The 27,665-nt window shown below is 36.8% G+C and overlaps 1 protein-coding gene across 1 annotated transcript in view; it reads right to left on the bottom strand.

The window, feature by feature from the left end:
- LOC136849394 (angiotensin-converting enzyme-like) overlaps positions 1-27,665 on the bottom strand; it is an 82,368-nt gene that overhangs the window by 3,132 nt on the left and 51,571 nt on the right. The window contains exons 13-24 of the mRNA XM_067122746.1: positions 21,636-21,820; positions 10,718-10,882; positions 10,262-10,358; positions 8,722-8,865; positions 7,913-8,049; positions 6,319-6,468; positions 3,965-4,134; positions 3,353-3,477; positions 2,676-2,919; positions 2,189-2,287; positions 896-1,036; positions 39-205 (exon numbers count right to left, since the gene is read on the bottom strand). Coding sequence (XP_066978847.1) covers positions 39-205; positions 896-1,036; positions 2,189-2,287; positions 2,676-2,919; positions 3,353-3,477; positions 3,965-4,134; positions 6,319-6,468; positions 7,913-8,049; positions 8,722-8,865; positions 10,262-10,358; positions 10,718-10,882; positions 21,636-21,820 — 1,824 coding nt within the window. The remainder of the gene's footprint in view (positions 1-38; positions 206-895; positions 1,037-2,188; positions 2,288-2,675; positions 2,920-3,352; positions 3,478-3,964; positions 4,135-6,318; positions 6,469-7,912; positions 8,050-8,721; positions 8,866-10,261; positions 10,359-10,717; positions 10,883-21,635; positions 21,821-27,665) is intronic.

Here is a 27,665-nt window from a genome sequence, read left to right as displayed (position 1 = left end):
TTCTCTAGCTTAAAGAAAGGTAGGGTTTCTCCCAATACCTGGTGTCCATCCGACGTATTCGCCGTGCCTCTCGTTATTAGCAATCAGCCACTCTTCCAGCGGTCGGTAGTACTCCCTCAGAGCGCTGGCGTCCAGTCCGCGCTCTCCCGTCATTTCGTAAAGGATGTCTTTCCACGGTCTGGAGGAGCCCTGCACCATCATTCTCCTGGCGATAGAAAGGGCATCGTTGATGCTGAAGTGCTAGTGCAGTAGTTGTAGTGTGTGCTAGTAGTAGTGGTTAGCTTAGTAACAATAGTTGCGGGAGCAAAGTTCGCTACAGTCACCGCAGAGAATCTTCAGCTAATTTACATGATGTCTTATTTTAGACAATTAAGGCCAGAAAGAGTTATTTGAAAAACATTTTCCTTGTTACATAACTCAGTAATCTTTTGTCATTCCCTCGAAACACTCACTCACTCCTATAATACACACACACACACACACACACACACACACACACACACACACACATATATATATATATATATATATATATATATATATATATATATATATATATATATATATATATTTTGTGTGTGTGTGTAGATAAATTCTAAACATCAGGGATAAATCAGCGTAAAACGACACGTACCTTTCTGTTAAATGATAGCATTCGTGGAACTAAGTAGAAACATCTTAGATAAGTTTGTAGTAAAGAAACAAAATTATTTATACCACAATTACTGCCTCTTCAAGACATATACATTCCTTATTACTGTTGACTGTCAAGAGGAATCATGTAGTGCAGATTACTTGTAAACTTACTTCAACTCTCTCTCTCTCTCTCTCTCTCTCTCTCTCTCTCTCTCTCTCTCTCTCTCTCTCTCTCTCTCTCTCTCTCTCTCATATTTACCAGAGAAGAGCACCAGCCTCTGCAGACTGATAAATGTCACATTTGTGGAGAGGTTTGGACGGCACCAGAGGGTCGTACTCCCCTGCCTTCTGACACAACGCCTGGTGCATCTGGTACTGCATAATGGTACCAACAAAATGCCTGAAAAGAATAAAGTATAACAGAAAAAGAACTGTCTGATAGTGCCCGAATAAAAATTCATCACAGAGATTTTCATTGGTATCTTAAAAAAGCATCACATTCTATTATGGAAAACTTGACCTCTTGTCTAAATTTATGTTTGTGTTCGTTTCTGTTTGCTGTAACGTTGGAGGCATTTAATATAGATTAACAATTGGATTTCGATGTAAATGTTCAAAACTGAAGGTGTGTGAACTCAACAGACACTAATTACCTTGTGAATGATTTTTTAGTTTTCTGTAAAAGAAAACTAAAAAATTGTGCCGGCTTTGTCTGTCAGTGCGTACTTCTTCTGTACTCACTTTTTCTGTCCGCCCTCAGATCTTAAAAACTACTGAGGCTAGAAGGCTGGAAATTGGTATGTTGATCATCCACCCTCCAATCATCAAACATACCAAATTGCAGCCCTCTAGCCTCAGTAGTTTTTATTTTATTTAAGGTTAAAATTAGCCATAATCGTCCATCTGGCAATGATATAGGACAGACCACCACCGGGCCGTGGTCAGATTATGGGTCGCGGCTCATATAGCATTATACAGAGACCACCGAAAGATAGATCTATTTTCGGTGGCCTTGATTATACGCTGTACAGAAAACTCGATTGCGCCGAAGAAACTTCGGCGCATTTTTTACTTGTTTGATAAACCAACACTTATTGGAAATGAACAAGTCAATGGAAAAGCCTTGAGAATAAGAAAATCTTAATTTCTTCTGTTGAATAGTCAACATAGCCCATGACCCGTTACAATGGTAACGTGATGACAAAAGTAATGAAAAGGGGAAAAGGGCCTTTTCTCCCTCATTAAGTATTTCCTGTTATCTTCGGTCATTTTTTTTTTCAAATGAACACCATGTTCTTTGGAAACTTGAATTCCAAGTCAATGGCCCCTGTAGGCTTCTTCCATGTGAACAGAGTTTATCTTCTGAATAATAATAATAATAATAATAATAATAATAATAATAATGATAATAATAATAACATATCACGATCATGATGAGTGTTAAGGTTATTGACCGCAGAAATAAGACTTGATTATTAAAACATTCTGCTTCTTGACATGAAGCACCAAAGTTCACCAATTTATCAGGTAAAACAAAAATAATACCACTTACTTATCATAGGGTGAATTAATTGCAATATTGAACTTGGCTCCTGGATCAAAGTCGTCCTCGGTACGTACTGCAGGAGGCTTCAAACCTTGTAACTCGTACCTGTGTTGGCGGAAAGAAAAAATTAAAAGCAGACTGACCAAGAGGCATGTTAATAAATTCTTGGGGGGTGACATAACTGGATGATGTCAGGATGTGCAACTTCTAAACTCTGAACCGCAAGGTGACAATGTATTTCAAACACTTACTGTGGCTTATATTGAAATATATAGTTATGAATAGTGGCAGAGACCAAAATTCAGTTCCTAAATTTCACTTGTGAGAGATATGATGAGTTCATTGCAGCCTAGCAAGTACATGAGGCATTTGCAGTCTCAAGAACACGGATAAACCGGAAAGTTTGAACTGCACAATCTCTAGGCAACGATAAAGCACAATAAAGTAGAAACGCCGGTAACCTGTAACTGTAATATGATTGAGAATGCCTGACCTGAGATCCCACCAACCGCAGTTCCAGTCTTTCTCCTTAAGGCTACCGTCGAGAACCTTCCAACGCCACATATCCACCGCGTACGCAAAGGGCAAGAAAGCGAGTTCCTCTAACGCCCTTTCCATCTGGTTGTTTATGTCGACAGGGTAATTGTTGAAATTGTATTTCAGGAGACCAATTTTGTTCAGGTGCTTCGGCGTAGAGACACTCAGAGCGATTGCCCCTCCGAGGGCCTCGTGGAATCCTGCAAGATTTGGGTGTATTAAGTGACACCTTTTAAATGAATTTACATGAATTTGTCCTTGCATGGACTGTCAAGGGTAAAATAAGAATCCTTACTCGGGGAGGATAAAAATATACGATTGTGCACACACACACACATATATATATATATATCTATTATATCTTATATATACATATATATATATATATATATATATATATATATATATATATATATATATATATATATATATATAATGTGTGTATATATGCTTGCCTTATTTAGGCAAGAGCAACAGGGCACTTCTCGAGTAAAATAGTAGTATTACGAATCATAAAATAACAAATTATTATGACAACATGGCAAACACGAACGTTTACTGTCAATGAAGTAGGGTAGGTAGCCTTACCAAGCAATTATAAAGACATACATTCAGGAAGATGAATATCCTCACCTGGATTAGCTCCTCCTCGGAAGACGTAAGGTTGGCCTTTGTAGTGCCAGAAGTACTGAATATGACCCATTTCGTGGTGGGCGTCGATCAGGCCCTCCATTGATAGTTTGGTACATTGCTTGATTCTGAATTATGAAACGGAACACTTAATATTAACAATGCCAAGTATGCGTGGTTATTTCGTCCGCTCCTATGAGGAATTTAGCTTAGAGCAATCTATAATTAATTATCATCAGTGAACACCAGCATCGTAGCTAAAAATACGTGAAATTTCCGTAGACTTTTGCTGCCAAGGAAGTTTGTATAGGAAACGATTTATTCATAAATTATTGTCTTCAAACTCTTTCTTACAAGAAGTAGCTGTAAAACTATTAATTTCAATATTGCACTGAGATTTTAGTCTTACGCTATAGAAAAATGGGTGCATAACTAATTTTATCCCCTCAATATATTTACCAGAATTTGGTTTTACTAGAGAGGCACATCACTGTTGAATTGTAAAAATTTTCAATATTTTATTTGGTCTCTCTTCAAAAACATATACAACTGAAAACCATCTTCATGCTTCCATTAATAGGGCGATTCAATTATTTGGGCCATGAGGATCCTTACCTGAAATCGTAGCCGTTACAGAAATCCCAGGAGGAAGCCTGGCAGATTATCCTTCGGTCTTTGGGCTTCTCGAAGATAGAATTCCGCCAGAAGGTGTGAGGCATCGCGGATAAATTCAGGGAGGTGAAGAATTCCTCGGCGACTTCGAACATCCTTCTTGGTGTGTAACCCTAATGGAAGGTTATATTGGTTTTACATTGTTATTGAAGCCGTCTTTTTGCACGGTCTAAGTCTACGAACGCATGCGTGTGCAATATATATATATATATATATATATATATATATATATATATATATATATATATATATATATATATATATATGTGTGTGTGTGTGTGTGTGTGTGTTTATACATTATATATATATGTATGCATATGTACATAAATATATATATAAATATACATGTATATATGTACATACACATATAATATATATATATTATATAGTGACTATATATGTGTTTTTCTATATATATATATTAGTGTGTGTGTGTGTGTGTGTGTAATGTGTGTGTTTCTGTGTAAGGTACATGTATGTATGCATATTATGCATGTTTATATCTTCTAAAGGTTCAACCTCAATTCAGCTGTTGCAGGAATTGTTGACTATATGTGTTTTTATGTATGCATATATATATATATGTATATCAGCTAATGTGGATTTCTGCATATATATATAATATATAGTGATTATAGGTTTATTTTTCTCTGGGCCCCTCTTTTTTGGGGAAATGGCCGATTGTTAATATGTGTGTTTTTATGTATGCATATATATGTATATATATATATATTATGTATGTATATGTACATACATACATACATACACACACACATATATATATATCTAATAAAAGGAACCCATAAAAGCACCAAATTGTATTAAGTTACTGCTATATTTCAGAGAACAACCGTCTATCTCTTCAGACAGGTAATGAACAAGATAAGAATTACAGAAAAGCAGTATTTATACCAAGAGATCCAGAGGTCAGCCATTAGGTCATTCCAGTGGACAATTTCTCCTTAACCTTCTTAATGGCTGGTTGGAGGAAGATTTTATCTATAATATCTGAGTCCTAAGCTCCTTTTGAGAGGTTCATCGTATTTCTTTGTTTAATCAAAGCTGATTCTACCAACTGGCTTTTGAACCGACAATTGCTGCTATAAATTATATGTGGCAAATTCCAGTTTATTCTGTGATTATGGTTATTTATGTGGTTAAAAGTAGTTGAGCTCTGCTGGCCATAACTAACTGAACGTTTATGTTGTATTCTCTGGGGAGTGATTTACCTGTAAAACCAATGTAGGATTCATCACAGTTGAGGCAAGGGATTTTGTATGCTCCTGTGACCAATCCTACATCGGTTTTACAGGTAAATCACTCCCCCAGAGATTAACACACCATAAACATTCAGTTAGGTATGGCCAACAGAGCTCAGCTATTTTTAACTACATAAATAACCATAATCAAGGAATAAACTGGAATTTGTCACATATAATTTATAGCAGCAATTGTCGGTTCAAAAACCAGATGGTAGAATCAGTTTTGATTAAACAAAGAAATGCGATGAACCTCTCAAAAGGAGCTTGGGACTCAGATATTATAGATAAAACCTCCCTCCAAGCAGCCATTAAGAAGATTAAGGAGACATTGTCCACTGGAGTGACGTAACGGCTGAACTCTAGATCTCTTGGTATAAATACTACTTTTCTGTAACTCTTATCTCATTCATTACCTGCCTGAAGAGAGAGACAGTTGTTCTCTGAAAAATAGCATTAACTTTATACATTTTGGCATTTTTATGGGCTCCTTTTTTGTTAGATGGAATTCTATTTTAACAGAAAGTATTTCACAGTCCTAAACACACACACACACACACACACACATATATATATATATATATATATATATATATATATATATATATATATATATATATATGTGTGTGTGTGTGTATATATATATATTTATATGATTATTATCACTTTTGTACAGTGATTCATTCATAAGAGACACATTACCTCCTGACCAGTTTCGACTTTGTTTCCAAGCCATTGACGAAGGACTGATACAGTGTATAAGAAGTCACAAATATATATATCATGACCTACACCCCGTCTCTTATTTTTCACCTGTGGTAATTTGTGATATATATATATATATATATATATATATATATATATATATATATATATATATATATATATATATATATATATGTGTATGTGTGTGTGTGTGTGTATCAATAATAACTTCTTCCCCATAACAGGGAGTGATCCAGAGAAATGAAACGCCGGTCAACTGGCACATTCATACTTTTATTATTATTATTATTATTATTATTACAAGAAGCTCACCTGCTTGGCCATCTCTGCAGTGACGTCAACAGGAGACTTCCATGGATAAGGCATCAATTGCTCTGAAATTTCCCACTTCTTCGCCCACATGTTCCCCAGCAGATGGGCGGGGATGGGCCCTCTCTCCTTGATTATGTCGGATCCGTAGATCTAAAATAACAGGAACTGATTACATATAACATGTCATGTACAATGGAAAGTCTTGAGTTATACATGCTGAAAGACATCCCTAATATCTGAGATGATTAAACTGATTACTTAGACTGTTTTATTTAGAATGAGACATTTTAAGTCATTCATGCTGGAAGATGTCCCTAATCCGGAATAATTCCATAGATTCTAGTTGGAAAACTCTACGTACCCTTTTTGCCACATTTACTCTCAGCCCTTGCATTAAATTGCAAGAATTATTTTGGAAATCGAAAACTTGGCCATTCTTTTGATTTTCTTACGTAGATATCAATTTGACTCTTAATTTACTTACATAAATGCCCTTACTTATCTTGATTTTTTCACAAAAGTATTATCGTCAACTGCATCTTGTATTTCTTTGCTTGAATTTGATTATATTATCTTGAGTTTCGGTATTGAATTCCATTATCATCCTTGATCTTACCTGAGTGTAATTATAGACGATTTTTCTCCGTATCTGAACTTCATAATGTATCTTGATTTTCTTTGTTTGAAATTCTTTCCGTATTTGGATTTTCTTACTTGAATGCAACTACAATTCTTAATTTACTCAAGTATGCTTATGCCTCGTGGTGTCTTTCTTTATCTTGATTTCTTTACTTAACGTCTTCCCTAGTTTGAATTTATTTAGTCTCCGAACTGTCTTATCAAGGTATCTTTATCTTAATTTTCTTTGTTAAATTCCTTATTCTTAATAATTTAGTTTAACGTCTTTTATATTCCAATTTCATTACCTATTGCCCTTGCTTGTCATTATCGAGTGAATATCTTTTTGTCTTAATTTCCTTAATCTTGAAAACCTTACTTGTACCAATTTCCTACGTACTCGAGGTCTTTGTCTATCTTAGTCCACTTATTATCTTCAATTGTCTTAGTCTTAGTCTACTTCGTAACTAATTCAGTTCCCTTCTAGACAATGCCCTGATATCCTTACGTAATGTCCATTCATCTTAATTCCTTACCTGATATCCCAGTTTCCCAAACTAACTCATTTTCCTCCTCGCCAATTCCTTCATTTACTTTTATATCCTTACACAATGTCCATTCATCTGAATTCCTTACTTGATGTCTCAGTTTCCCAAGCTAATTCATTTTCCCCTTTGCCAATGCCTCCATTTACATTGATATCCGTATATAATGACCATTCATCTTAATTCCTTCCTTGATGTCCCAGTTTCCCAAGCTAACTCATTTTCCTCCTCCCCAATTCCTTCAGTTACGTTATATCCTTACATAATGTCCATTTATCTTAATTCCTTACCTGATGTGCCAATTTCCTAAACGAACTCATTTCCCCCGCCCCCTCTCCGCCAATGCCTTAATTTACCGTAGTATCCTCAAGTAATGTCCATTCATCTTAATTCCCTCCTTGGCGTCCGAGTTTCCCAAGAAATGCCCCTACCTGTCTCAATTTCCTCCTGGTGTAGGCGTGCAGTTGCTCATACAAGGGCTTGATCTGCTTCCAGGCTTCGGCCAGATCGTCCCTGAAAGTTATGTCCTCGTAGGGCATAATGTTCATGTCAGCCATGTTCAGGAACCCTGCGTCGGAAATAGTCACATCAGGAAGGGATTGCTCGTGAGAGAGAGAGAGAGAGAGAGAGAGAGAGAGAGAGAGAGAGAGAGAGAGAGAGAGAAAAAAAAAACTATCTGTTGCCACTTTGGGCCAAGGTTGGTTGGTTGGTTGGTCTAGATTAAACCGGCATTATGTCAACACGGGTCCATGCCCTATAATGTAAGTTTGGTAAGGAGTTGAAAGTGACAGACAAACATGACATGGACCTCTGTAGTCTACTTAGCCAAAAGAGATTGAATTCTATCCGTAATAGTTATATATATATATATATATATATATATATATATATATATATATATATATATATATATATATATATATATATATATATATATATATATATATATATATATATATATATATATATATATATATATATATATATATATATATATATATATATATATATGTGTGTGTGTGTGTGTGTGTGTGTGTGTGTGTGTGTACATTTACATATATATTTATATATATATACATACATATATATACATACACATATATACATATGAATTTTTCCATGCCGTTTTACTCTCGTTGTGCGATAACGCCATCTTCATAAATCACAGTTCAAAAAAAGGGGTGCGGAAATAATATAAAAAAAGACTGGCAGTTCAAGAAACAGAGAAACAATAACTTACCGTTGTACCGAGCTGCCTTGTTTGAGAGGTTGACGAATTTCTTGAAATGGCTCCTGAGAGCCTTGCCGGTGCTGTTCCTCCACGACCTCCAAGTGAAGGAGAGTTCCTCAGGGTCTCTGCTCCTCCTCATGACTTCCTTCAGAGCTGACGGGGTTGGAGAAATAGGTTTCAAATGCTGTATAATTGAAGGAGATTATCATTTTCTGAAGTAATATTTTTCGTGATAAGAAGAGGGGGAATTTTGTTCCATTGGTTGCAATAAACAGTGAAGTTTAAAGCATTTCTTTTTATTACAGTCTCATACGTTTCTAACTAAGTAAACACATTGCTGGCGAAAACGTACTACGTATTACAGCTGAAACGGAAAGATCAAAATTAATCTCTCCTTACACAAAGTCTTGCATTATACTAAAGGTTAATTCCGCTGAACAAGTAAGTCTGAAATGATATCTGTTTACTGAAAAACTGAAATAAGTAGCAATCACCTGTAAGACTACATCAGACTGTCTCACAGATCAACGAACTCTTTCTCTTTTTTAATAAAGTTACAGTAATTCTAAGTATGCACTCCTCAAGAAAGTACAATGCCACAGTATATGCACCCCTGAAATTCACTTTTAACGGACTCCGTATTTCTCTAATATGGGAAAACTTAGACCAAGACTGTTCCTTCTCGCTACCTTCAAGATGTGGCTTACCAACTTCATAGTTTTACTTACTCTTTCGGTAAGTAAATTAAACATCAAATTGTGTGATGTTAGACTAATGTTGACCCTAGACATTTTCTCCTCATTACTGTTGTCATTATCGAAGGGAGATTTCTCGTAATATTCTACATGTCCTTCTGGGCCTTAGGCCTAGGTTAGAAAAATGCCGTTGACCACCTAAGACATTGGGCTTTACACGCAAAAGATTCACAAATTAATTTAATTACCTATATAAGTAGTTCCTTGTCCTTACATGTACTCTCAGGATAAGTATCATAAACCTACACTGGTATATAATAAATGAATTCTAAGTGAATTTCATTAACGAGTCACTAGCGTTGAATCACTTCGTTTGAAGTGAACTTATGCCTGTCATTATATATTTTTTTCGGCATTATCCTCTCTCCCTCTTTTGTGGTGTATTAAGAAGTCCCTGTTGATGTTATGGTAAGCTGGCCTTGTGCCAGCACGTGCTCTTACTTATTCCAGAAACCCGCCAGGTTTTGTTTTCAACTTGCTTTAAAAATAAACAAATCCAAATTTTGAAAAATAAAGAACGAATTTTTAGAATCATGCATAAACGCCGTGTGGGGCCGAGATTCAACCCCCCACCCTCTCCATACAATCCGAACCCCACCCCCATCCCTCCCCCACACCAACCGAACCACTTATTACCGATACTCAAGATTATGCAAAATATAGTTTTTACTAGTGGCCTCCGTCGAGCAACGTTTTACTCCGTCATCTTGAAGAACATTACTAATTTTTTCTCTTGTGTTTTCGTGTCCACCTACAGGCTACTTATATTCAGAGCAACACGGAAATCACCATACCGTTATCCATGGAAAGCTGGCATTTCTTCTCGTCTCTGTAGCTGCAGACGGTCGCTCTGCTGTGCAGGGACGATATCGTCGAGAGCACCTCCTTGTACTGTAAGGAAGATTTACATCGGTTGCAATTCTCTCTCTCACTCAATATATATATATATATATATATATATATATATATATATATATATATATATATATATATATATATATATATATCTATAATAATAAAATCCGAGTGGATCTCGTTTGTCCTCTCCCGGGCGACAGAAGGGGAGACGTGACACAGCCACCCATCCCCTGCAAACCGGCACTCGGGGCGGGTTTGGTAGGGGATCGGAAAGGTAGGGGAGACAGCAGCGCCGTTCCAGCGCGTTCTAACAAGCTCGTTATGTTATAATTTAAGTGAGAATTATATTTCTCAGTCATCTATGAGAACCCAATAATTTGTTTGTAATGTACCTCGACCAGGTCGTTGGCAGGAAGGGCGGTGGTACCCAAAACTGACATCACATCCAACTGCCTGTTGAGGTCACCCGACAGGAGATATTCCTTCAGGCCTACCCATCTTCGTATTGTTTCCCAGGAGTGTTGCTTCGTTCTTGAGTACGCCGTCTGAGCAGAGACCTGTATGGAAAGAAGCATTTGAATAAAATTAGATTCAATAATCTAGATTAGATTCAATAATCTAGCTACATCAGCCCATCTTCTTCTTCGTTTAACGCTAAATAAAACTAAAAAAAACACTAAAACGTTACTATAATGAGTATGGGTCTATTTTAGCTTTAGTAATATACCCGTGTTGACAGATATCGGTACCTGTGTGTTGGGATTGATTTTATCCTTTTCCGTAGCTTGGTGAATTTGCGGTAACTGCATCTAACTATACTAGTGAGCGTCTGAATCCAGGCAGGGAAATAAAAGTTTTACCAAATTTGTTTCCCATTCTGTCATAGCTTTTAGTTGAAAGTGAATCCCAAAAAACGCTAGGTGATTGAAAATTACGAGGTCAATGCGGTTATCAAAAAATAAAATAATTCTAATTCTAGCGTTTTTGACGGGTAGCGTCTTCCGTGTACCTGTTACTTTATTTTGGCGGGAAACCGCCCAAGAGATTAGAGCTGCATAAACTATGTTATCTTAATAATGTTATTAGCGCTATGGAAGGTTGCTGATGACGTAGTGTACTTGCCGTTACCAAGTACAAATACTGATGATGAAAAGAGACAGAAATGCAAAATGTAATGGAGATATTGCCAAATAGAATAAGTGCTGAGAAAACGGGCAAATTATGTGATTCGCACAAAAATATTTTTTTGTAATTCCCCAGTATTATTGTAAAGTAATAGGATATACAGGGAAGACTGAAATTAGATAGTATTAATTCCGTCGGATGTAGTCCAAATATCCCGAGACAGCCTGAACGATGATGAAAATCGCTGTTATGGGCAGTCATTGCGGGGAGGGAGAGTTGTGGTAGGAACAGCCACTTCAGACTTCAGAGCCCGGGAGCAGGAGCGGAAGCTCAAGCTGGTCGAGGAAGGACAGCTCATACTTACGTGGTACAGTTTAGGCTAGTTCAAATTTACGGGTTCATATAAGTTTTTCATGGTACAATTGAGGTCATCAAAGCGAATGATTGAAAATATAAGGCTTCCAAAAAACAGAGAAATGTGATGAACAATCAGTATTTTCAATCGAATGAGTCAGTTTACGCAAAACAACCCAACAGTCGGTATTCACTAAGTCGTTTTCACTAAGTCGTTGTTTGATCGCGGCTGATGCAATGGTGTAAGTGTTACCTAATTGATAACCGTAGCGAGTGAAAGGGTGTTTCGCGGAATTAGTAATCTGTTATTAGTGCAAAATCTGGATTTTGTTGACAACAGATTGACGTGGGGACCTTTTGAACTGGGGCCTAAGCTATCAAGGTAAGTATCACACGTTTATCTCTTGTTCGTCTAGGTTAGTTGTAGCACTGAAAACTCCTAGACGCACCTGGATTTAATCTCAGTTTGAGAAAGGAGGATTACCGATAGAAGATAGGGAAATGGAGGCTTACAGTAGTGCTAAAGTTGTCAGGATAAATAATATGTTCTGTGTATGTAAGAGATCGTACTAAACACTCTTGGCATGTGTTCGAACAAAATTTCGAAGTTTGTTTAGTTACATAAGTCTACAGTACATTAATATTTTCTGTATATATATCGTGAATTCTTGCCCCCCCCCATCATAAATTTTTGCTGTAATCATAGCTTGTAAAATATGAGTAAATACTTCACTATGTGACATTCCGAGGCCGTATTTTCTGGGCATTGTACACCTTCTCGCAGCGCTTAAACACGCTACAGACATCTGTTGGCGAAAGCTGGAATTATGGGGCGACTAGTCAATAAGTATGATTTATTACTGTTTCACCTGAGGACAATGACACTGAGTTGCGACATTCCGTCTAGAATCGTTAAAAAATCGATAGATTGATCTTCATCTTGAAATGTGTTGTAGTTTCATTAACTTGTGAAGGGTAACGACAGACAATAAACATAATCGGTAAGTTAGCTCAACTATAATAGTGAGGGGTTGCTGACAAACCGCGCCCGTTACTATTATGCTTGTATTATGAATAAAAATGTTGGATAACTTGGGAACGTCCAGTATTAAAAAAAAAAATCCTGGACTAAATGAAAAATGGATGCTTACAGAACATATATATCATTATTGTTTTACAAAGGCAAACCGGTGCATATATATTTTATAAATTTGCTCGGTATTTTAATTATGGCAATTACTTTTCAGCAGGTCTGTCTGCCTACAAATGCGCAGATATACAAGTGTGTTATATCAATAGGGCTTCATGTACGTATATTTGCATACTTGCAGAAACGGATTATCCCAAGACTATGTTATTATGAACGATATTAGAAATAACAGACCGATTAGACCAGTTTCTCCCAGTGCCATGTTAGAATTATTAGACCACAATAAGCTGTAGGTCCCGTTGCTAGGTAACCAATTGGTTCTTAGCCACGTAAAAATAAATCTAATCCTTCGGGCCAGCCCTAGGAGAGCTGTTAATCAGCTCAGTGGTCTGGTTAAACTAAAATATATTTTTTTTAAACCGATCATAATTACTTTGATTATGGTGTTTTAGTTCAGGATGCTTTTGTTCCTTTCGCTGCGATGGGTGTTACTTGAGACTTAAGATCACATTAATAGAAAGGACCAAGTAGCCAATCAGAGTTGCTGAAACGTGAAAATTACAATTTCCATTTGGAAAAATTTTAAGTGCTTCGTGATCGGCTGTAGAAGAGGCGTCCTCGTCTCATGGTGAGGAAAAATTACGGAAATTGTTTACAGCATTATGTACAGGTGTTGTGATTTGATAAAAATGAAAAACACAATTAACAGTGGAGGTCAAACATCTACAGCAAGCCAGGGTAAAGTTCTACAGTGCCGGGAACCCTTTGTATTGCGAGAGAGGCGGAGGACGGCGGGGAACAGTGGAGCGGATAGGTGGTGTGGAAGCGTGAATATGGCAACGCTGCTTCCTATCTCGCTGCCTCTTTTGTGAAATAGACGTCACCCATGTTTTCAAGTTGATACCAGACGAGTAGCTTTTTTTTTTCTGGTGGGTGCTATATAAACAAAAAGTTGCCTTTCCAAATTTCCGCTCTTTGAATTATGGTCATGTAGCCCTGCTAGGTCTAAGGGGATGACAGCCGGGTCGTGGGCCTTGTTGCCTCAAGAGACCGCCGGGTCGTGGGCCTTCTTGCCTCAGGAGCCATAGCCTAACGTGGTGTACCCACAGCATTTTGCTAATGCTGTGACTAACGTACCAAATGCCTGCTTGTATTGTTTTTATAGCCCTTTTCGTTTATCATTGACTGCTTATATTTGTGCCTTAACAACTTGACCTCACAGTAATGCTTGCCAAAGTTGTTTATAATTTTTCGTTATGAGCTCTGATGTTTTTCAGAGGTTTTCCGTGCTGTAGTTTCGAAATGTAAGTACCCTCTTTTTACATTTTTATTTTATATTTAATGAAAACACACTACTTTTCCGAGATAGCCGACCTTCAAATTGTATCTAATATTTCAGTACCCTAGGTTAGGCCTGTACGCCTACATTTAGTCTGACTTGTCAACGGAATCCCCATCTTGGAAACCGTCAGTTTGCATTGTTTAGTCGAGAATATTCTGCATAATATAGATCGTGGTCCTTAGGAGGGTGATAACTATATTTTTAAATTCCGCCATTCCGTTGACTGCTGCATAAATCACGTAAGAGGGAAATGTTTTTGTATGATATATATGAATGGCAAACTGCACAGCAGTTGCTGAGTTAGTAAATATCACCATTAACAGAAAAACGATAAAAAGTAACAGAGCTGCTAACATTCACTGCGTACTGAAAGTTTCTTAAACAGTAGGAAAAAGGGTATTGCGATATTTATGGGAACGTGAAAATCAGCTTGGTCGCTTCTTGCCTCCCGGTGAGGCTGTTCCTATGATTGGTTTTCCTCCCCTCAAATAAAAGCCAAAATATGTGCGTTTCATTTGTTAGTATGCCTTTGTTTTGAATTTAGCTTATTTGTTCATCAGAATATTATTGCTTGTAATGACCAATTGTTTCTCACCCTTTGCCTAAGAAATAATAAAGCATTAGGAATGACATTATTTTACCATTCGTTTGAAATGTAATTTGACGAATTACCTGACTCGTCTTTTATAATGACTGGTAACACGTTATGCATCTATAATTTGGATAATTAGTAACTAATTCCAAAGTTTCCTCTCGTGCATTCATAGTACAAGTAAGCATTTGAACAGTGAATGTTACTTACGGGCGCATTTAGCTGTTTATGTCAAGAGTTCGGTTTGCTATATCTGTCCCAAATATTTTTTCCTTTGCTTGACTCTTTAAACTTAATGCTTGGGTTTCCTCTGCGTTGATGCCGTCTTATTGCTCTACATTTACTTTCTATGGGTAGTTTGTGATCTTAGCAACCCCGCCCCTCCCCTTCTTTCAGGTATGCTAGGCAAAACTGATGGGGCTTCTTAGAGGGGTAGTACCATCAGTGTACATCACACGGTGCACTGTAGGTATTACTTACGGTTCTTTGCAGCGTCCCCTCGGCCCCTAGCTGCAACCCATTCAGTTAGCTATACCCCGTTCATGCTTTATTTCTTCCATCTTACTTTTCACCCTCTCCTCAATATTGTTTCAACACTGTTTTCAGCTTTGGATGATCTCATAGGCGCTAGCGCTTGGCCTTTGATTTAAATTTATATTCCAATCCAATCCGTAACTGTTGGGAGCTTGTCATTTATGTTGTCATTTGTATATATATAGGTCATATTAGGAGGAACATATATATATATATATATATATATATTATATATATATATACTGTATATATATATATATATATATATATATATATATATATATATATATATATATATATATATATTGACTGACAACGTATCTGTTATTTCACTGTTTCTATTAATCATATTCATGTAATGCGGACCCTATCTTCGTTCTTCTTTTTCCTTTCTCGTATTGTTATTTCATTCTGATTAAAAATGCTATAGGCAAATACATTTTTTCCCACAAGACTTTCTTATGAAAAATATAAATTATACTTTCGTTTTCCTATTCCGTCTTGTCATTACTCTATCACTATCGCGAGAGTCCTTTCTTTTCGTGAACATTCTTACGCCTTTGAGTCAGTTCTCATGTATACAACTATCGAGCTTTTATTGCTGGTCATGCAGAGTTATTTTTAAATGCTCCAGTACTGTGAGTGAGTTCACTGCGTCTGAGGTCTCCTGGAATCAATAACTGAGTGAAAGCAACTTCAACGCTGCCGTAAATCAAGGTCAGGGGTATTAATGATGGAATGTGAAATTGTTAAAAGTAAAATACAACTTCTACAGTAGACGTATTGTGAGTTGCTTCTCTGATTAAGAGATGGTACATGAGCCATATATATTTGAGATATAATTAGGTTTTCTATTAACATGTTATCAACATTAAAAAATGGAAGTCTTGCAACAACTACGAGACTTGGGAAATTAAACCCAAATACGGCGTCAGATTCCCTTAGAGTTTCTCACACACGTGTCGTGGTCGAAGAGAATGTGACTGCAGTATGTATTAAAGGAAGGACAAACTGTTCAGGCAAAAAACATTTTACAGAGAATACTAAAATGAATCCTTTTACATGCCTGACTCTCAATGTAAACCAGAGTAGTTTATTACCTTTGCTTGGTATGTTCATTGTATCCATGAGAGAGAGAGAGAGAGAGAGAGAGAGAGAGAGGTGTTAGACGTGATTGTGGAGACGAAATGTTTAAATGGTCTTATAGTCTTGTACGTATAAATTCAGTAGACAGTGATCATTCCTGCCTAATATGGAATCCACTAATTTGCATGTCCATTGAGATGGCCATGCGATTTTTTTTTTTTTTTTTTTTTTTTTTTGAAAATAGAAACCTTTGCGAACTCCTAACTTGATATATTTCGTACTTGTGAAAGCCAGCTGGAAATACATTGATGATACTCGACGGTGAAGATGTTATCGGTCAGTATTACTTTTGGTCATTCATGAAGGATATATTTGCAATTGCGTTTATCAGCATAGTATAGCTTTCGTGTTTGTCACTCAGAGGGAATGAACTTGCCATGCGAAAGCCAAGTGTGCGATGAATTTGCATGGTATTGATTATATCTCAGGTCCATAGACAAATGAAGTAGCCCAACCAGTGAAAAATAAAGGTAAAATAAGTGGAGGCCTTCTCTGAAAAAAGCTCAAAATATCAGAGAATCTGCCCTTCAGCTGACTCGGTCTACGTCATCTTATAAAAATCCCGGGGGGTGGGGAGGTGGATGTTCGAGACTATAGGGTGTATAGTCTGAGGATAATCTAAACTCACAAGTCCTTACTTGCAGGGTAATGGAACAACACAGTCTGAGCTTTGTGATTAACCTCCCCACCCCACCCCCTTTTCCACCCTAAAGAACACATACTGATGGACTGTTCCTAGTACGTAGACGAGAGAAGGCAACATCAGATTTCAGGTTCGGTAGTACTAAAAAATAATGATATTTACGTCGATAACGTCATAAAAGTTTTAAGAGATAACTTTAGCGTTTGTTTGCGATGTTCAGCTATTTTTATCTCTATAGATTATTAGCGATTCATTTGCCAAAGTTTGACCTTTAAACCATTCTCATCACGGTATTAATTAATTAACTCAGCACTTACATTGGCAGGACGTCGGACCTAACTTTCATGAACCAAAATAAAATCGACTCAAACTAAAAAGTTAAGTATATCTGAGTTTAACCAGACCACTGAGCTGATTAACAGCTCTCCTAGGGCTGGCCCGAAGGATTAGATTTATTTTACGTGGCTAAGAACCAATTGGTTACGTAGCAACGGGACTCAAACTATTAAGCACTGAATCAGGTTTCTTCAGTCCACATGTGCTAGGACTAGTTGAACTCCGGCAGGCTCTTTACAGGAATGATAAACGCGACAACGGTTGCTACGCTTATAAATACAGTTGCGGACATGTCACTCGGGAGGGAGAGGTAGCATTTGTGTCCGACAACAGTCCACCCGTCTGGGATACCAGATTTATATCCCACTGTCTTACACCCGCCTGCATGCCAGATTGGGCTGTGCAAAGTTCTCGTTAAAAGAGAAAATGAGATGAAAGAAAACGTTTAGTCGGTCGATCATCACAATGATCATGCAGATTGTTGGACCACGACTCTGGCAAAGATGACCATTGTTGCCAGAATTCACACAACTAAAGATCAAGATCGCAAGAACCTTCCGTCTATATAAGGAAGTCTGACATTTTTTTTTTCTCAGAGATGTGGATCATAGCACACGTAGGTAATGCATGTGCTCTGGATTATTGGAAAGTCGTGTTAACTGCACGCAGGATGTTTTCTTGAAGTGCTTTTGGTTGCTTATGTGAAAGAAAGATATAGTTTCACCTTTGCGGGTAGAATACCGATAAACGAAAATGAAATTGATAAATACTCATGTAGCAAATTAATTTTTGCAGCCTAAGGTCTGGTTAAGTAGTATAAGAGATAGAATTATTTGCAATACAGGAAATAAATTTAAAAAGACCTCAAAAATTAATAAATGAGTGATATAAAAAATTCAATGATATAAAAAGTCAAGAAGAACTGTTGTGGCAACAAGTAGTATTTAGGAAACAGCTGACTTGGGAATAAAATTCCCGGAAAACTATGCATACATAAAGCTTAAGTTTTCCTTTGTTTATAACTGGTAAAGATTGCCACATAACCGCTTTTATTTTATGGTAAACAAAAAATTATTCGGCAATTACTGTCGCTTCGTACGTGTACCAAACGGGGCTCTAACTAACGCTGGTCGAAATGGACTTTAGTATGTTTCTTGTCCAGCTTCTTGTATCGAGATAAACAGACATTTATATCTCGAGAATTACTCCAAATATGGAGAGACTACGGCGTTCAGCTTGGGAAGAAAGAATTCCAGGGGACCGGCCAAAAAAAAAAATCGTTTATTTCCTTTTTATTTAGGTAGGTGGTTTTTATCTTTTATCATATGGCGTCTTTTGTGTCTGATTGTGTTCAGATTATTATTTTTCTTATCGTGCACCGTCGAGTTGAATTAATTTTGCATATATACTTTTATTTTTTCAGCTATTTCCCGAATGGTTTGGGTTGGCGGATACCATCAGACTAATTTTCCCACTCTCTCTTTCACTATACTGTATATATATATATATATATATATATATATATATATATATATATATATATATATATATATATATATATATATATATATATATATATATATATATATATACACACATACTTACTAGCTGACCAACCCGGCGCTGCCCTGTAAGTCTCTGAATAACAACCGATAAATCTCTCTCTCTCTCTCTCTCTCTCTCTCTCTCTCTCTCTCTCTCTCTCTCTCTCTCTCTCTCTTCCTGTTAAGTTAAGGTCAATTACATTGCCCCATTTTGACAATTTATATATCAACACCCCCATTCCTACATTTGAACTTGGACTTGAAGGGCATTTTTGACAATTTCAAAACTATTTAGACACTAATATCTGCCATTTTTACATTTTTATTTTCACCCCTTCTCACCCCCTCCTATCTGGGGTTGAACTTGGACTTAAAGGGCATCGGGAATTTCACTATTCATCTCAGGGACCTCAAAAACTATGGAGTAGACACTAATATCTGTCGTTTTCGCTTATCTTTACATGTCACCATCTTCCACCCCTTCCCACCACGCTTCCTATCTGGACTGAACTTGGACTTAAAGGAGTGTCACTATTCTTCTCATGGACCTCGAAAACTGTGGATTAGACACTTAACATCTGTCGTTTTCGGTTATCTTTACATGTCACCCCTTCCCCCCTTCTTCCTATCAGGGCTCAACCTGGACTTGAAGGGCATTGGGAGGTCATCTCAGTGACCTCGGAAACTATGGATTAGATACTAATATCTGTCATTTTCTATTATTTTTACATGTCACCCCTTCCCACCCCTTCTCACCTCCCTCCCTATTGGGGCTGAACTTGGACTTAAAAGCATCGGGAGTGTCACTATTCTTCTCAGGGACCTCAAAAACTATGGATTAAACTCTAATATATGTCATTTCGGTTATTTTTACATGTCGCCACCTTCCCATCCCCTTCTCACGCCCATTCCTATCAGGGATGAACTTGGACTTGAAGGGCATCGGGAATGTCACTATTAATCTCAGCGACCTCGAAAACTGTCGATTGGGTACTAATATCTGTTGTTTTAATTATTTTTGCATGTCACCCCCTTCCCACCCCACTTCCTATTGGGGCTGAACTTGGACTTAAAGGGCATTGGGAGTGTCACTGGTCATCTCAGCAACCTCGAAACCTATGGATTAGACACAAATTTGTCGTTTTCTGTAATTTTTACATTTCACCCCCTTCCCCCTTTGGTGCCAGTGATATCTTACTCCCACAACATTCTTTCCCAGATGGTAAGTCATATGTATACCAAGTTTGGTTGAAATTGCTCAATGCGTTTCCAGAGTGTATATGGAACATACACACACACACACACATATATACATCCATTGATTATATATATATATATATATATATATATATATATATATATATGTATATATGTATATATATTATACTTGATCTTGATCTACATTTAGCTATTTTTTTTTCAAGATTAAAACTGCTTTACATACTTTTCCTAATCCTTAGGGACTCATAGGGGGTTATTGCCGTCAGTGCACCTCACACGGTGCACTGTACGCATTGCTTGAGGTTCTTTGCAGCGTCCCTTCGGCACCCTACCTGCAACCCCATTCAGTACTGTTAATATACTTCCATTCATATATATATATATATATATCTTTTTCTCCCATCTTACTTTTCACCTTCTCCTAACAATTGTTTCGTACAGCAACTGCGAGGTTATACTCTTGCTTCATATTTAAAACTTTTTTGCTCTATTTCTCTTACAGCGCTGAATGACATCAAAAGTCCATGAGCTTGGCCTTTAGCCAGAATTTTATATTCCACGCCATTCTTCTCTCTCTCTCTCTCTCTCTCTCTCTCTCTCTCTCTCTCTCTCTCTCTCTCTACACGCACGCTTACACACACACACACACACATATATATTTACATACTTGATGTTGATTTCCTTTTACTATTGTTTTTCATGATTGTAAATTGGCTTAGATATTTTTCTTAATCCTCAGGGATATCTTGTGGCGTCATTATTTGCAGAAAAAGTGAAAGAAATGAACATCGACGACTTAATGTTTAAGAGCTGCTGATAAGCGTCATGCTTCACTGCTTCAACTGCCTCAATATTTCTTAACTAATTTATATATATATATTATATATATACATATACATATATGTTTATATTTTCTATTTTTATGTCATATGTTTCCAGTTGCCAGTGCTTTCTTTTTTGTTGTATGACCGTTTATTTTCTGGAAGTTTGTTTAGCAAATTAATGGCTTTTAATCTTATCTGTTATTATTTGTTATACAGTGTAAATTAACAATAGAAAAACGGGGAAATGGTTGCTCTACATATGGCAAATCTGGACATAACCTGCAACATAAAGTGTTTCCGTTAACTTTCATGTGGGCATCAAAACAGGTCCTTCTGCCATGTCCCTTATACACCCTCCCCTCTCTACTCCAGCCTTTGGGCGGGACCGTTCGTTACAAACAAAACACCAAAAAAAGAAAAAAATAAAGAAATAAATAAAAACATCCAGGAGGGGAGTAAAGGTTGTTAACGGGAAAATCTGAAGCTCTGAATAACTCACCGCCTGTTCTCTGTTGTACTCTGTGACGTTCGTCTGGTAGTTCCAGGAGGCGTAGACTGCCCTGGTGCAGGCTGCCGTCAGCAGGTCATTTTCCTCCTTAAGGACCCTCCGCGCTGCATTGTCCAGGGTGACGGAGTCAAGGTGTATGTGGTCAACTCGGAGCGAGTTTAGGCCTAGGTTTGTACCTGTGTTCGAATAGTCTGATTAGCTATGGGAGATTCTTTGTCTCGTTCCCAAACGTCAATACTCTATCCTTACGGGTGTACTAAGGGCAGTTCTTATTGGGGGAAGTAAGGAGAATTCCTGTAGTTAGTAACAGATCAGTATCGAACTTTGAAACTTGAAAAAACCCACAAATTTGAGAGCACATATTTGAGAAACTCACATATACGGTTTCGGAGCGTTAATTTAATGTCTCCACATTGAGGAAGGAGCGTGAAGCTCCGAAACTGTATGTGGATTTCTTAAATATGATCGTCCTTCAATTTGTGTGCTTTTTAATTCATATAGGTAAAACCAGTCTATTTTAGAGACAAAACTGAGGAAAATAATTATCAGTAACAAAGGAAAATTATTTTTCGTAAAAGTTTTCAGTAATGCGAGGTGACATTACAATCACAATGACCCAATTATTTTGGCAGTAAAAGAAAGTAATATTTATCGCTGTAAATGGGAAGCATTATGTCTTGTGCTCATTCACCAGTGAGCTCATCAAGGTCACATTACCATCATGATGTCTAGCAGTTTCATCATAGGTGACAGGTTATCTCTCGTACCCATCGGTGCATGTTTGGCCATAGAGATTTTAAATGGATTTTAAAAGATTTCAAAAGGATAATGAGCCGTGAAATATTTTACAATGAACAATCTTTCATTTGACAAAGTTATAGATTTCAAACCAATATTTCATGATTCATCGTCCTTTTAAAATCTTTGTGTAATTGTGATGATCTGGGATGCTGCAGGCGTTTGATGATGATAGTGTTCCAGGAAGATTTAATTTATGAACTATAAGGATTGTACAGTGAAGCTGATGGATGAGATTGTTATTAAGATAATTTTTCTAATACAATACGAGACTTTTATTATGCAAAAGAATTTCTAACGAACAAGAATATATATATTATATATATATATATATATATATATATATATATATATATATATATATATATATATATATATATATATATATATATATATATATATAGAGCTATAAAGGGCGTTGGTCGGGTATGATACATGAAACATACGTACCGGTGTCTAAGCGATGTCAGGCAGGGCAGCCGATCGAGACCACAGGTCTACCCCAAAGCCAAATCAAAAGTCCTTCAAAAGAAGGCATCGTGCTTACCCCATACAAAAATGGGAATAAAAGCACGTTAAAAGAAGAAGAAGAAGAAGAAGAGAGAGAGAGAGAGAGAGAGAGAGAGAGAGAGAGACTGGGGTTGGGAGGAGCAGGTGGTGGTGGCGAGAAATAATATCTGATAAAAAGGAACGTGAATGGACCTATTAGCAGTCGTATTTGCAATGTCTCCGGTTCGCCAGATCACAGAAGAAAGGTCTCAGACAGGTATACCGCTAAGGGCAAGACAAGACTTAAGACCAGACCTTGGAGAGCCAAACTACCGTTTGTGTGTGTGTGCGCGCGCGAGCGCTCTTGCTCGCCTGCGCGTCCGTCGACATTCCAGTGTATCGCTAGTGTAAGGTCGTTAATCTTATCCCCAAAGTAATTGACGTCCATACCCAATTTTAGGCAATTAGGCGCAATGTGTCCCTTAGTAACGGAAGGGAATGCTGTGTGATTGTCGAATTCGTTACCGCTTATCGGTTAACTAAGCGTCTCTCACCTTATGCAGTCCTATACCTAACGGGAAGGTTGTATCTTAGATGCGCACTCCGTTTATGCACTTTTATGAGCAGGGTATTTTTATGTAAGTCTTATTGCATTCTATTATCTGTTTGTTCATTATCTTATGAGCTGATCACGTCAAACAGTCGGACATTGAAACTGGAATAAATGTTAAGACGGGTGTCTCAGGAAGTGAAAATTGTATAAAACAATAGGGAAACTCGGTGGTGAAGTCATTTTTCTTAAACGAATGGCTTGCTGGTTCAGAGAGGGTAATGAGGAAACATACCTTGGATACCATAACTGAGTTGACGGGTCCGATGCATAGCTAAGTTTAAATTCGTGTACGTTTGTCATACATAACTGTGGCTGATTGATGTTACCAATTAAATTCTTAACTTTTTTTTGGACGAGGTGATTTAAATTAATGGAGGGAGTTCTAGGCTCTAGCTGTGTCGGTTGAAGAAACAGTTTTCATTTAGCTGCTACTTATGAATGTTGGGATGATGATGGCTTGTATAGTTATCATTTATACAGATGAAATTTTAAAAAATTTCAATATTCAATTCATACTTTAGCCAAACTGATTCACTTTCACGGCGGTATTATAGGTCAAATATTTGAAAGAGAAATTGAAATGTTTGTTTGCCTCAGTGTTTAAGGAAACTCAATCAACGTTGACACCTCAAAGGAATGAGACACTCATAATGAGAAAAGAAGAATACACCCGGGTAATCACTTATAGAAATGTCGCAAAAATATCTTGAGCGTCGAAAAAATAAATCATAATCATTGCGTATAGTTGGACTGAATATACGCTTTGCATAAATACAAAGCAACGGTCCATAAGGAAGAGGAACTCCATAAGCATTGCAAAGGCAATATAATTCATGAAGAAATTATGATTCTTTATTATACGCAACCACTCCAAATTAACCTCTTGCCGCGCGCTTACAGAAATATAGGGAGCATTGCACTCAACCGCTATGTCCTGTGGCAGGTCCTTGATTCGGCAACGAGACCCACCTTGTGCGAGTTTCATGTAAGTGGGTGTGTGTGTGTAATTTATATATATATATATATATATATATATATATATATATATATATATATATATATATATATATATATAAATATATATATATATATATATATTAAATATATTAAATATATATATATGTGTGTGTAATTTATGTGTGTGTGTATATTTATATGTGTATATATATATATATATATATATATATATATATATATATATATATATATATATATATATATATATATATATATATATATATATACACAGCTGATGAGCCTTCAGCGTGTTGTGTGAAGCAGCTAAGGTTGTGACATTTTTCTCCACATGAGATTCATCCATGATTCAGAAGTATGAATGTAGTAGTGACCATTGCGTTGTTTTGTTCTCTCGAAATACACACACACACATGTGTTTGTGTGTGTCTCGAGAGAACAAAATAACGCAAAGGTCACTGCTACATTCATACTTCTGAAAATTAGCTGCTTCACACAACACACTGAAGGCTCATCAACTGCACATTGAGCCATCTTACACACATTGCACCATTCACCTTTTATCTGTAACATGCGCACGCTCTCACTTCCTGAATATCGTCATCATGAGAAGCTTAACGACCTGCGATGCAAAGGACGTCTGTAAAATTCCTCCACTTATATCTTTCCTGTACTTTATCTTTCACAAATCTCCACTCATCTTCAGCCTCCCATCTCAGTTCTCATCCAAGTAGGTCTGACATTCATACTATTCTCTCTTGGATGGCGCTTAGGGCATGTCAAAACCATGACTTTTCCTTATATCATTGTTTCATTTACACGAGGAACCGTTGAATTTATATATATATATATATATATATATATATATATATATATATATATATATATATACACACATACGTACTATATATATGTATATGTATATTTATATATATACATATGTATATAAATATATGTATATATATATATATATATATATATAGTGTATATATATATATATATATATATATATATATATATATATATATATATATATATATGTATGTATGTATGTATATTTATAAACACCGTATCGTGCTTCACAGTTATCAATAGAAGGATCACAGTAATACTCTTGTTTAGCAAGACGAAATGTAAATATTTCTACAAATACATTTCCTCTTGCCAAACAAGAGTATTACTGTGGATCCTTCTATTGATACACGTGCATGTGTATCCTTATTTATTTATAAGATTTACGGAGCTGGCAATGCACAGATAGTCTGGGTCATGGCCTGGGTAGCCAAGATTTGCATCAGAAACTTTTATGCTGGCGGCAGCTGTGGCATGGTGAAGTCTATCTGGTCCTTGTACTTGCTTGAGGAATTTTGTCTTGGAATTTTATTTTTGCTTAAGCTTGAATACTTTAACTTAATTACATTTCAGCACTTTTGTTCCATTTTCCAGCTAAGGAGAAACCGTTGTCTTGTTCTCATTGCACTTGGTATGTGCGAATCTAAGTACGTATTTATACGTACGTATAGCCTAGGCTATTATCATTTCCGTTAATACGTTTAGATTCCATTATCTTTAACGTCATCATTGGTAAACTAACTGCTCCATAAACTATAACCGACTGAAAATAGGATTCACTGTATGAACCCATTTAGAGTCTTATGTTAGACTCTTATCATAAAATGAATAGTTAATCATTATACTGATGAACTTACTGGATCGAATGACAACTGAAATTTTTTCGTTCTTAAGACAGGAATGAATTACCAACGCATATTTTCGTCAATTAAATCCTGTTTTGGTCAAAGCATTTTATGCTTATGTGTAAAAGCACTTGGGGGCCAAAACCACTTAGCCACTTGACAAGTACCTTGTTGTAAGACCCTCGTTTTTTTGTTTATTTTTGTGTAGCAATTTTCCCGACTGTGTCAGATATAAGACAAATCAAAAAGTTTAATGCCGTTACCTAGCAGCATGATAAACTAAAGTCAATAAGCTTTTTATGAATTTAAGCTGTAAACGAAAGTAAAGCTCCGTCAACTATAATATCGACATATCAGCTAAAAAACACCAAAAACAACCAGTCATGTTCTCTGTTAAGGTCTGCACACCTGCCACCAGTCGGGGCCAGGTTATCTAGAAGACGAAAATACTTAGTGTGGACAGAGCGCTCAACAAATCCTCCTTTCAGTCGTGTCTTGATCGGTTAATTGGATTGCTTTTGACGCTAGTGTCTTTATCGGATAATTGGAGTGTTTATGAAGTTATTCGAGGTTGACAGGTCATCTCAGGTGACACATTTAGTTACCCTCCACCGGATGTGGGTAGGGGCGGGGGATGGTGGGTAATTGTATCACCAATGCTCTTAGACTTGGGGTTATTTGCAAGTGGTTTCAGTTCCCCTTCTTCAGGATGCACTCTAACGCATTTCCCTTTTGTAACTATTCTAGTCATTATAATTGATCTGTTGTTGTAATCGAATTAGGTATTAAATGCAAATGCAGTCTTTCTTATCGTGTTTATTGTGGCACGCGTGCATTCCCCTATATGCAAACTTGCTTGGCGAGTTCATTGCTTTTTAACTAGTCCACAAGAATAAACAAAAAAAAAAAAAAAAATTAACGGTACTTTGGGAAACCAGAAATTTGCCTTCCTTGGGAAAAAGGAGTATTTTTGAGAGGTCGGAGAAGGAAAACCGAATTTTGCTAATGTGAAAATATTCGTTTGAACTCTTCAGTAAATAGAAAATAAAAAAGAAACAAAACAAATAAAAAGAAATGTTAACCCGTACTTGTCATATTTACACGAAATGAATAGCATATGAGCCTTGAAGTCTATGCAAATCTATTTAAAGGTATAGCTGTGCAATTTTATGCATAGCAGTCACTTTTAAGAAAACGCTCCTCGTAGACTTATCAGTAATGCCCCTTTCTTGAGATTACTTGGAGAGGAGCAGGAGCTTTTCGATAAGGAGGAGTTAAGGCTGTCGATTATGTGCACTTCAGAGGGACCTTACCAGAATGTTTAAGTTATAGTTAAGAAGCCGTCCTCTTTGTATCTTCCACTATTGTGTAGGAAAGCACTTAAATTCACGGAGGAATAGAGGGCGCTTGAGTTCAAGGAATGGACGTGGGACCAGACACTTTTCTCAG

Source organism: Macrobrachium rosenbergii, chromosome 21 (assembly GCF_040412425.1).
Source record: "Macrobrachium rosenbergii isolate ZJJX-2024 chromosome 21, ASM4041242v1, whole genome shotgun sequence".
NCBI lineage: Eukaryota > Metazoa > Arthropoda > Malacostraca > Decapoda > Palaemonidae > Macrobrachium > Macrobrachium rosenbergii.
The sequence above is the reverse complement of the archived record's forward strand: the minus strand, read 5'-3'. Positions and strand labels throughout refer to the sequence as shown.